This window comes from Galeopterus variegatus, unplaced genomic scaffold, assembly GCF_000696425.1.
Source record: "Galeopterus variegatus unplaced genomic scaffold, G_variegatus-3.0.2 Scaffold234, whole genome shotgun sequence".
Taxonomy (NCBI): Eukaryota; Metazoa; Chordata; class Mammalia; order Dermoptera; family Cynocephalidae; genus Galeopterus; species Galeopterus variegatus.
The window spans coordinates 626,288-638,296 of NW_007726345.1; the positions used below are offsets into that span (position 1 = coordinate 626,288).

The 12,009-nt window shown below is 49.1% G+C and overlaps 1 protein-coding gene across 2 annotated transcripts in view; it reads right to left on the reverse strand.

Annotated features, from left to right (window-relative positions):
• Nucleotides 1–4,695, reverse strand: part of LOC103585389 (chromosome unknown open reading frame, human C4orf50) — a 79,141-nt gene extending 74,446 nt beyond the window's left edge. For both annotated transcript variants that reach the window (XM_008566324.1, XM_008566325.1), the window contains exon 1: nt 4,396–4,695. In XM_008566324.1, the coding sequence (XP_008564546.1) occupies nt 4,396–4,638 (243 nt within the window). In that variant the 5' untranslated portion in view covers nt 4,639–4,695. The remainder of the gene's footprint in view (nt 1–4,395) is intronic.
• Nucleotides 4,696–12,009: the final 7,314 nt, after the last annotated feature.

A 12,009-nucleotide genomic window follows, 5' to 3' on the forward strand; every position in this document is an offset into this window, starting at 1 on the left:
TAACATACAGGACAAAAATAAATGATAAAAAGAAAGGAAATAAAATTAAACTATAAAAGATGTGTGCATTATTTGTGACATGACAGAATACTAATTAAAGGTTGATTTAAATAACAGATACATTTTGAAATTTCTAGGGTAATCACTAAAAGAATGATACTAAAATATACAATACAATAAACTGGACAGCTAGCAGGGCAAAAAGCCTATCTAATAAATTCTAATCAAGTATATGTAGATTCTCAGTTGATTCTTAGTATAGGGTTTTTAGCTAACAAACTTATGGGACAAAAGTCCTTAGCTAGGAGGCAAAAGCCTACAGCTAAGCGGGCAGTAGCCCATCAAATTGACTCCAAGCACTGTTTAGGTATAGAATTGTATACTTAATGATTTTAGAGTTAACAGGTGGTTGACATACTGATCATGTTAAGAGATTTTACAGAATTGCTGTAAGAAAATACGTGAGAAATGTTTGCTGAAGGGAAAACTTTTTGTTAATGGAAACTTAAGATACAATCACAGATAGAATCATAGGAATGTAATGATTGTTTTAGCTGTTATAAAAATAGTTATATCTTAAGTTAAAGATAATGATCATAGTGTAACTAGCTTAACATTTCACTAATTATACTTTGGACTATCATACTGTTAGTTTTAATGAAGTTACTAGTTTCCGTTGTTTAAGCTGTACTTAGCTATGGATAACTTTTGTCATGTTGCCCATGTCTTTGGGTCCTTTTGAAATGACTGAATCAACTGATTTTTATTGTGAAACTTCCCTGTCTTTACAATAAAAACAGAAGCTAACATTGAACTGGAGCTGTACCCAGTTTCTCCTTCTAATGGAGGAGTTGCTGAGGTAACAGTCCCTTTGGGCTTCTCATTGCATTCATGTCGTTTTGAGTAATACTTTTTGCATCTTTGTTACATGGCAAGAAGTGTAAAAATGATTAATACCAAAAATGAAGGCAGGAAAGTAAAAATAAAAAGAAACAGATGAGACAAGTAGAAAAAAATAGCAAATAAATAACACAATATATGAATCAAAAATAACATAGCTAAAAGAAGAAATACACAAAAGCACACTCAGATTTGGAAATTTTAAAATGCTTCTTAGCAAATGACAAAAATATGTCTATCTATATCTTTACACATCAGTAAAGATACAGAAGATTTGATTAGACAAATCAACCAATTTACAACTATAAAAAAGCTATAACAGCCAAGCTGGGGCTGCTAGAGCTCAGGGGAAGAGGAGGAGAGATTACGGAGTGCATGAGGGTGGGAGGAGCCACAATGAGAGAAAGAAAAAACCGCTCCAACTGTTTCAAATCCTGACCACTTCCAGGCTGGAGCTGCTGATCACACAGAGCAGGAGCTGGCAAAAGCTGCAGCTGTGCCCTTCAGACGAAGTTGCTTGGAGATGGCAGGGGATAAGAGGGCCTTGCTGGTCCCCAGGCCAGCAAGACCACTAAAAGAGTTCCTGTGGACCCACATAGGAGTGAGAAGCCACAACAACTGAAAAAAAGGATCCACTCAGAGGTCAGTGAGTCATCACAAGGGACTGGTGCATGGCCTGTCCCATGTGAAGTGTTTGCAGCACTGGCAGTGGGGGAGATGAGGCCACTGGGGGAATACGGGGACACAGCAAGGACAGACAATCCACCCCCAATCAGCGTGGGACCACTCAGAAGAGATTGGTCATGAATATAGAGTTGCATGGGGTGCAATTTGATGAAAAGACTAAGGCCCAGACCAGAGATTCTACACAACCCAGGTGCATTGACTCTTGCTAGGCCCAGAAGTACCTTTAAAGTCAACCATTAAAGGGCCAGCCCGTGGCTCACTCGGGAGAGTGTGGTGCTGATAACACCAAGGCCACGGGTTCAGATCCTATATAGGGATGGCCGGTTTGCTCACTGGCTGAGCGTGGTGCTGACAACACCAAATCAAGGGTTAAGATCCCCTTACCAGTCATCTAAAAAAAAAAAAAGTCAACCATTAAAACCTGAGCTGCACAGGGCCGGCCCGGTGGCGCACTGCTACAGTGCGCCACTTGGGAGCACGGCAGCGCTCCCGCCGAGGGTTCGGATCCCACGTGCAGACCAGTTCCCGCTCACTGGCTGAGTGAGGTGCGGGTGCAACACTGAGGGTTGCGATCCCGTTGCTGGTCCCGGTGCGGTACGGGCGCGACACTGAGGGTCGCGATCCATTGCCAGACACGAAAAATGGACAAAAAGGAAAAAAAAAAAAAAAACCTGAGCTGCACAAAAAGCCTTCCCTAGGGAATCAGCAGCAAAGCAGCAATTTAGCTCAACCACACAGCTCAAGACTGGTCCCCACAGGAAGCTCCCCCATTTTAAAAGTAAGAAAAGGACAACAAATTAGTTCCAGTGCAGAGTTTAAGTGGTGGAAACAGCAAATAATCCAACACAGAACTGAAAGAAAAACAGAATTCCCACAGACCAGAGACAAAGTTTGATATTAACTTGTAAAGGTCTCATTTCACTAAAGAACACCTGTAACACCTAAAAGGACCGGAAGTCCCCTTGGCTACCAAGCCAGAAATGGGGGAGAGCTGGGGGCCTCAGCCATGCCCCCTGACACCTGCAACCAGTCCCAAGGGTGGGGCCAAGGGCTTTGGCCACACACCCCTGACATGAGCAACCAGTCCAGCGACAACCACTGAGCCACTGCAGAAAGCTCCCTGGGCTCTCCCAAGATGGGGCAGTGGGAGGCCTTGGGCTTCGGCCATGCACCCCCAACACCTGCAACCAGTCCAGTGACAACCACCAAGCTGCCACAGGAAGCACCCCAGGCTCTCCCAAGCTGGGACAGTGGGGGACCAAGGGCCTCAGCCACGCCCACACGACATGTGCAACCAGACCAATGATGACCACCAAGCCACAGCAAGAAGGGCCCCAGGTTCCCGAACTGGGCACGTGGGTGGCAAGGGCTTTTGCCACATCCCCCTGATATCTACACCCATCCTGGCAATGACCAAGCCACCACTGGAATCCCCCTGGTCTCCCCTGTGGGAATGACGGGGGTGCCACAGGCCTCAATCCTGCCCCTCTTCCTTCCTCCTTCTTCCATCCCATTTCCTTCCCCTTTGCTCTCTCTCCCTCCCAACTGCTCTGCAACATCACAGAATGTAAAAACATAAAGATTTGATTAGCACAATTAACCAGTGTGGCCTAACTAATACTCAAAATTGCAGAATATTCATTCTTTACATGGGCACATGAGATATTTACCTACATAGACTATGACCCAGTCAACAAAACAAGCCTCAGCAAATTTCAAAAGATTAAAATAATATAGTGTATGCTTTCTGACAACAATGAAATAAAAATATAACTAAAAATTCTCCCAGATGCTTCAAAATTGAGAAACGTACGTCTAAATAACTCATGGGTCAAAGAAGAAATCACAACAGAAATTAGAAACCATTTTGAATTGAATGGACATCGTATCAAAATATGTGAAATGCTGAGAGAGAAACTGATAGCTTTAAATGCATCGATTACAAAAGAATGGTTGAAAATCAGTGATCTAAGATTCCAACACAAAAAGCAAGAGAAAGAACAACAAATCATACCAAAAGAAAGTGGAAGAAAGAACATAATGAAGAGATAAGAAGAAACCAATGAAATAAAATACAGACAATAAAGAAAAACATTATAAAACCAAAGTTTCTATGAAATGATTGGTACAACTGCTAGGGAGAGACAGAGACAGAGAATGGATACGAATGAACACAAAGGGCTCAGCACTAAATATCCTACATTCAGTAAGACCACCATGAGAACATCATCCTAGCACTTCATCCTAGGAGTCCGGCAAGTCGAGCATCGTCTACAGATGAGGAAAGTGACTCAGAAAAGTCCGCATCTGGGCTCAAGGTCACAGCTCTCCAAGTGCAGAGCTGGGTTTGAACCCTGTTTTAATAAGTTTACAGCCGACTTCCCTTTCCATTGTACCTTTCAAGACCCTGTGTATAGAATGATGACTCAGGCCACCTGAAACAGTCCCAGATCCAAAACCACAAGGTGTTATATTAAAGTGCAAACATTCCTCAGTGCTCCACTGGACACCAGCTTGGAGAGCCTAAGTAGAGGGGTGGGCTTGAAGCAGGTAAGAACGGAGACTCTGGAGCCAGCGTGCTCAGGGGCCAGTCCCAGCCCACCCCTCACTAGCTGCGTGACTTCAGGCAAGTCCCTTCACTTTTCTATGCCTATGTCCTGCAATCTGGTCAATAGGGATGAGATCTGTACCTTCCCCCTAGGGCTGCTGGAAGATTCCATGAGTTAAGGGGCTGGACCCTGGAGCAGAATCAGCACTACAGAAGGTTAGCAAGTGAGAATAGTGAACAGCTATGCAGAGTCAACTTACCTGGGGGCCATTACTCCGGGACCCTGGAGCTTGTCCTTGGTCTGCAGAACACCATGGTCCTTTCTCTTTTTTGGGTCTTTTTCCCAAATGTGCTTCTTTTACTCCTGCTCCACCAATGTTTCCTTGCAGGGCACTGGACTCTTCAGCATTTCTCCAGCCCAGTGATGGAGTAGCAGCCTCAGCACCTAATCTGGAATTCTCCATGCCTAAGGAAGATCCCGTCTTCCCAGAAGTCAGACCCATTTCCTCCTCCAAAGGTGGCCCATGGACTCCTGGAATCAGTTGCCCTGAAAGTTGTGTCACCTGCACCTCTCTGTCAACAGCATGCATCTTGTCTGCCGTCATCTTGGGCTTTCCCCGGAGGTGCCCTCCTCCTCTCTCCAGATGCCCCACATCCTGGCTCGTCTCCAAGGTGACCTTCCCCTCCAGGACACGGATCCTGCCTAGAAGGAGCTCGTTCTGCCCCCTGAAGGCCCGGGTCATGTCCTCCATGCCCAACACTATCTCCTTTACCAGCTCTTTGTAACTGACCCCAAGCTCTGAAATCAGCGCCTTGAGCTCCCCATTTTCCAGGGTGACACACTCTGTCACACCTTTGGCTTTCCTCATGCTCTCAGACATGGCTCTCTGGAGTTGGCCCAGACTCCTTTTCAGTTTTTCATTTTCCTCTTCGAGCTCTGAAATTTTGCTGTAACTTTTTGCATTGCAGTCTTCAAGGTCAGAAATGACCTGCAAATATTGGTCCAGGTCCCTCTTCAAGTGCGAGACATCTGCTAACAGCACATCGTTGTTCTGCTCAAGCCTGGCTATTTCTGTCGCATGGCTCGCTCTCTCTTTTTCAAGGGTGTGCAGCTTTTCATGGCATCTCTTTTGGTCTCCCTGAAGTTTGGCGTTCTCCTGTAAAACCTGACTTCTCTCATTCTTCAGTCCAGAGATGAGCTGGTGAAACCTGCTCCTCACTTGCTCGAGGGCTCCTGGCTGCTGGGAAAGCCGGTGCTGACCCAGCTCGGGGGGCATGGCCCCTGGAACAACTTCACGCATCCCCAGGGCCTCGGTCTTTCCCAGTTTAACATCTTCACTGCTCTCTGCGGGCTTTGCATCCTCAGCACAGCAAAGATGCAAGCCCCGGTTTCCCCAGACCTGCTGAGAAGCGGCAGCGCTGTCCTGGCAGCAGCGCCACTGCCAAGCAAGGCTCCAGTTCTCTCCCGTCGGTGTGGAGGCTTTTCGTCCGGAACCACCGCTGCCCAACTTGAGGAGGGACAGTTGCTGGAAACAAGCCTCCATCTCCTTTTCAAATTCATCTAGTGTGAGAATATATCTGTCGTGCCCTCTGCTTGGAGCCCGTGGATTACTGCTGGGCTCACCTCCATAGGCTGATAAGGCCAACCTGGGAAACAGCAGCAAAGCTCTGCCCCCCTCCAGGGATAGCATTTCCCTGTGTTCACGGTCCTCGGAGTCAGGCTCCTCAGGGACACCCCTGGAACCGTGGCTGGATGCATCTTGATCCAGTGGCGTCTCCTCCTGTTCAAGCCCCCTATCCCCAGGGCTTTCTTCTTGAAGCAGAGCATTTCCACACCACAGCTGGTTTCCCTCCTCACCCTGAACCCTCCTGCTGGCTCTGCCCTCCCCAGCCAGGAGCTGACCGCCTGCTGGCAGTGGCTGTTCAGTCCTCTGAGCCCTGGAGAAGGTGGCTGGGGGCACTGCCTCCTCTTTCTCTGACAACAGCCCTCCTAGGAAGCTCCAGCCATCTCTTCCACTCTGTCTCCTCCTGCTCAGGGATTCGGGACCCTCCTTTGACACTGAGGCCTCCCCGTGCAGAAGAGGCATCAGAAACCCCTGCCCGGACCACGGGCAGCAGGCGGCAGCAGGGATCTCTGCGGCCCTCCTGTCGCCCTGCACGCCCTCTGGGGCTTGAATCCCAGTCTCCGAGCTCGAGGTCTCATGGCCTTCCTGACTTGGCTGGCACTTGTCACTGAGGTCTTCCTCCTTCCTGCCCAAAGTCCTCCTCACCTCCCCTTTCTCAGTTCTCTCCCCTGGGGCCCCTCCCCCCTCATTCCAAATGCCTTTTAGGTCTTTGGGCCCTTTCTTGGGAGATCGGTCATTTGAAATGTTCGGGGCCTCCTGACAGAGGGAGGCATCATAACAGTCCCAGCCAGGTTGTCCTGTGGCTTTGGGAGCAGGAGGAGGCCTGGGGTCCAGCACCTCTTGGGTTTGAGGTTCTTCTGAGGGACCCTCCAGGAGCAGCAGTGGTGGCAGAGGAGTGGGGTTCCCGGCTGGCTCCCAGAGAGGGAATGAGGACTTCTGCACCAGGAGAAGGGACTCCGGGGCCGGGGCGGCTGCTAGACTCTCTGAAATCTGGGCCAGGTCCACAGGGAGGAGTGACCTGTCCGTGTACTGCCCTGGAGGGCAGCCACAGATGAGGAGAAGCATGTGTTCATCCAAGCTGGTGAGCTAGAGATGCAAAGAGAAGATAAGGCGTGAGACAGCCCCGTTCTCCACCGAGCCCCTCCCCACCTCCCTGACCTCACCTCCAACGTTCCCTGTGCTTCCTCACCCGGCTGCACACGGGCCAAGCCTGTTCCCACCCCAGGGCCCTTGCACGTGCCCCGCACTCTGCCCACAACACCCTTCCCCCAGATGCCCGCATGGCTCACCGCCCCGCTTCATTCCTCTCAACGCCAGCGCCAGCGTGACTTCCTCAGGAAGGGCCTCCCCCACCCCCTCCGTCACCCTGGCCACCTGCCCCCACGCCCTCCTCTCCCGGGACCCCTGCACCATCTCATGTCACGTAATATATATGTTTTTTAACTTTTTAAAAAATTTTTTATTTTTTATTTTTATTATTTTTACTTATACATATTTATGGGGTACAGAATTGACTATCAGTATTTGTGTACAGTATGTGACAATCAAATCAATATGATTAGCCTGTTCATCATTACAACTGTAATTACTCTTTGTGTCCTTTACCCAGTTACCCCCCATCCCTTCCCTCTCCCCCTTTCCCACCTCTAATAACTGTAGGTCTGTTCTCTCTGAAAGTTCGTTTTATTACGGTCTTTCTTTTTTGTTTTTCAGATCCCACTTATGAGTGAGAACATGTGGTATTTCTCTTTCTATGCCTTGCTTATTTCACTTGACATAACTTTTCTCTGCAAGCTTGACTCCCCCAGAAGAAGACTACAATCCTCCAACACCAGACCCCATACAACAGGAAGCTGCGAATTGCCCAAGGAGGAATCCCAAAGTACAATACTAAGAAAACTGCAATGATGAATGAAAAAATAGGTAGAAATCACAATGAAGTCAAAAGGAAATCCGAGGACATGTATGAGAAATTCAACAAAGAGATACAAGCAATTAAAAAAAAAAATCAAGCAGAAATCCTGGAACTGAAGAATTCATTCAAAGAAATAAAAAAATACACCCAAGCAGAAGAAAGAATCTCCAAACTAGAACACAGGCTTTTTTAATTCACACAGTTGGACCAAAAAAGAAAAAAGAATTTTAAAAATGAAGAAAACCTGTGAAATCCTTCTGATAACCTTAAGCCCACAAACATTTATATTATAGGTATACAGAAAGGAGAAGAAACAGGAAAAGGCATTGAAAGCCTATTTAATGAAATCATAGCTGAAAACTTCCCAAATGTTGGGAAGAAACAGGAAAAGGCATTGAAAGCCTATTTAATGAAATCATAGCTGAAAACTTCCCAAATGTTGGGAAGAAACAGGAAAAGGCATTGAAAGCCTATTTAATGAAATCATAGCTGAAAACTTCCCAAATGTTGGGAAGAAACAGGAAAAGGCATTGAAAGCCTATTTAATGAAATCATAGCTGAAAACTTCCCAAATATTGGGAGACGGTTTTACAGATCCAAGGAGTTCAAAGATCCCCAAACAGATTCAACCCCAAAAGGACCTCCCCGAGACACGTGTAGTCAAATTATCAAAAGTCAAAGACAAAGAAAGAATTCTAAACACAGCAAGAGAAAAGCATCAAGTCAATTATAGGGAAGTACCCATCAGGCATACAGCAGACTTCTCGATAGAAACCCCACAGGCCAGGAGAGAGTGGGATGACACATTCAAAGTGCTAAGAGAAAAAAACTGCCGAACAAGAATACTGCATCCAGCAACGCTTTCCTTCAGAAATAAAGAAACATCATCTGTTCCTGACAAACAAAAACTGCAGGAATCCACCCCCATAAGAACATCCCTTCAACAAATCCTCAAGGGAGTCCAGGATATGGAATCAGAAGAGAGATCCAGGTCACCATAAACACATGAGAAAGAATAAAAACAGCTGGTAGAACAGACATGCAAATGAGAAAGAGAAAGCAGATGTGTTGCACTCCAAAAAAAAACACTCAACAGCAAAGACAGACAATGAAAGGGAGAGAAAGGACCATAAGAAACAGAAAACAACCACAGAGAAATTAACAAAATGGCAGGAATAAGACAATGCCTTTCAATACCACCCTTAAAAAATGTAGACGGGCTGAATGCATTAAAAAACTAGACCCAACATAAATGCTGCCTGCAAGAAACTCACTTCACCAATAAAGACACACATAGACTAATAGTGAAGGGATGGAAAAAGACATTTCATGCATGTGGAAACCAGAAACAAGCAGTCATTGCCATGCTTAACTCAGATAAAATAGACTTCAAACCAAGAACTATAAAAAGAGAAAGACGGACATTATGTCATGATAAAAGGATCAATGCAACAAGAAGATATATCAACCGTGTAATATATTGATGTCTGTGATGTCTGTGATGTCGTCTGGCTCCCCCTAGAGCCCTGCACTCTCAACACATAGCCACAAGCCACGTGGGGCCATTTAATTTAAAGTAATTAAATCAAAGTGAACACGCAGTTCTGCAGCCGCATGAGCCACATTTCAGGGGCTCAGGAGCGTTGCGTGGCTCATGGATTCTGTCTGGGATGGTGCAGATGAGGAATATTACCAGCATGGCAGAAGGTTCTGGTGACAGTGATAGTGTGGACTGTCCACTCCCTGAGGGCAGGGACGTTGCCTTTGATCACCCCCTGGACCTAGAACAGTGCCAGGCACACAGGAGGGGTTTCCCAGATATTTTTGAATATATCTTTATGTCATTTTGTCTTTTTCCGTGTCCGGCAACGGATCGCAACCCTCAGTGTTGCCCCCGTACCGGACCGGGACCGGCAACAGGATCGCAACCCTCGGCGTTGCTCCCGCACCTCGCTCAGCCAGTGAGTGGGAACCGGTCTGTATGTTTTTGTCTTTTTTTGTGACCGGCAACGGATCGCAACCCTCAGTGTTGCTCCCGCACCTCGCTCAGCCAGTGAGTGGGAACCGGTCTGTATGTGGGATCCGAACCCTCGGCGGGAGCGCCTCCACGCTCCCAAGCGGCGCACTGTAGCACTATCCAGTGCGCCACCGGGCCGGCCCTGAATATATCTTTATATTCACTTATTCAATGTGCTTATCCAGAGAGGAGGACGGGCCCCACTCACAGAACAGAACCAGGCTGGGATGGGGCCAGACCTGGGAGATGAGATATGGCTCCAGCCAGTCTCGCTGAGGGCCCTCAGGGGCTGTTCCCTGTCCCTGGTGGGTACCTGTCGGGCTGAGGGCGGGCTTTTGGTGGAGCCTCCAAAACAGCAGGGAGAGGCCAGGCAGGTGTAAGACCCAGGTGATAAGGGCAGAGGCAGCGTCTGGAAGGACAGAAAGGGGTCTGGCCCCTTGATGGCGCACGCACCAGCAGTAGAGCTCCTTCGAGCAGAGGTGGCTTAGAGGCGTGGACGGCTGCCCCTGCCCTGGGTGGGTGACATTGCATGCCTGCTCCTTGCAGCCACCTGCAGGCAGCACTCCCATCCTCTGTCTACAGCATCCTTCCGTCAAGACGCCAAGACACTTGTACCCACAGTGAGAGGAGTACTTGCCCCAGAGATATGCAGACCCGAGATCAAGTCCTGGGTGTGACCTTGGACAAATGACTTAACCTCCTGGAGCCTCAGTCTCCTCATCTGTAAATGAGGCACCTCAGAGTTATAGGACATTGCCTGGGCCTCCAGGGGAAGGGACAGTGAGGACTTAGGTGTATAGGTATGTGACCTCGAGCAATAGAAATAAGAGATGGCTCCTGTCATTGCAAGGCTGAGCCTACCGCTGCTCCAGCCAGCAATGAGGGACACACGGGAGGCACAGAGCCCTGGATGGAGAGTCCAGAGATGTGGCTCCACACCTGGCTGCTCCTCAGCAGCTGGGTGGCTGCAGAGCCTATTTCCCATCAGTAACATGGGACCTGGGGCCAGGTAGTCTCGAGGGGCTCTGGGAGCCAGGACATCTTATGGCGGTTCAGGCAAGGGGGCCACAGGGCCAGCTGAAGCTAGGGAGGGCCTTCATTCAACAAGCAGAGCAGAGAGGTCCTAGCTCCCCCGCTTCCTGGCTTTGGGGCCGTGGACAGCCCCATAACCTCTGTGTGCCTCAATTTCACATCTGTAAAACGAGATAAGAATGCCGGCCGCACAAGGCCATTTCCCTGTCTGTCTATCTCCTCCCCTCTGCTGGGACCTGGCTGACAATGCGGCTTTTCTGTGGAGCTCTCCCTACATCCCTGGCCCTTCATAGGCTTTCAGCTCTTTTCTCACTTAAGATGTGAAGCAGTAGGTACCGCAGGGGCTCGGGGCAGGACGTGACAGATGAAGAAACCACAAAGGACCCCCCTCTGTTCACAACATCAGAACCACGCCAGGGCCAGCAGGCTTTAGCTCAGGTCCCAGCATGTCTCTGTTCTTTAGCAACAGGTAAACAGAAGCAGAGAATGGCTGTGACCCGCCACGGGCTCGGAATGAGCCACGGCATGTGAGTCAGGACTCGGCTCCTGATCCTTAGGGGCCGGCATCAGGCAGAGTGTGGGTGATGGGGACTGAAGCTCTGGGTCCACCTCCGGGGCTGGGTGGCCTTGGGGAATGACCGCAGCTCCTGGGGTCTTGACCTCCTCCTCTCTAGAACAGAGGTGGCAGCATCTGCTCGTAGGTGGTCAGGAGGTTTTAACGAGATAAAGCATGTGACGTGGCGGCCTGGGCCGGGCACGCAGTTGGGGCTCTTCTTCCTCCGTACACCTCACCCAGGTCTCAGGACACTCCACACCATCTCCTTAAATCTCCATCTCAACTATTTCCAGAATGTTCTTTCCAACCTGGAGCTTCTTTACCCCCTTCTCCTGCCTCTCAAGAGACACTGTGCAGTGCACACAGCAGGGCTGAGGAGCCCCGCTGGGCACCTGCAGGGGCAGAAAGCTCCGGCCTCACCTGTTCGTGGTCAGATGCCGCAAGGTCTTCCAGCAGCTCGCCTGTGGTTTCCAGGCCCGGCACCAAAACATAGGGGCCTCGTCCAGCCCCGACGCAGCCCCAGACGCAGGGCCCCTCTGAGGGCTGGCCTGGGAAGTGACATGGCCCTAAGGGTTAAAGAGACCCTCCTAGGGGCTTTGTCATGACTGCCACTAGCAACCACATCATCTGCTGTGGGGACAAGATGGCACTTGCCCCTGACACTGGCCACAGAGCTCATGCACAGGGCAAAGCCCATGAAACTTTCAAGCCCTCAGTGTCCTCATCTGT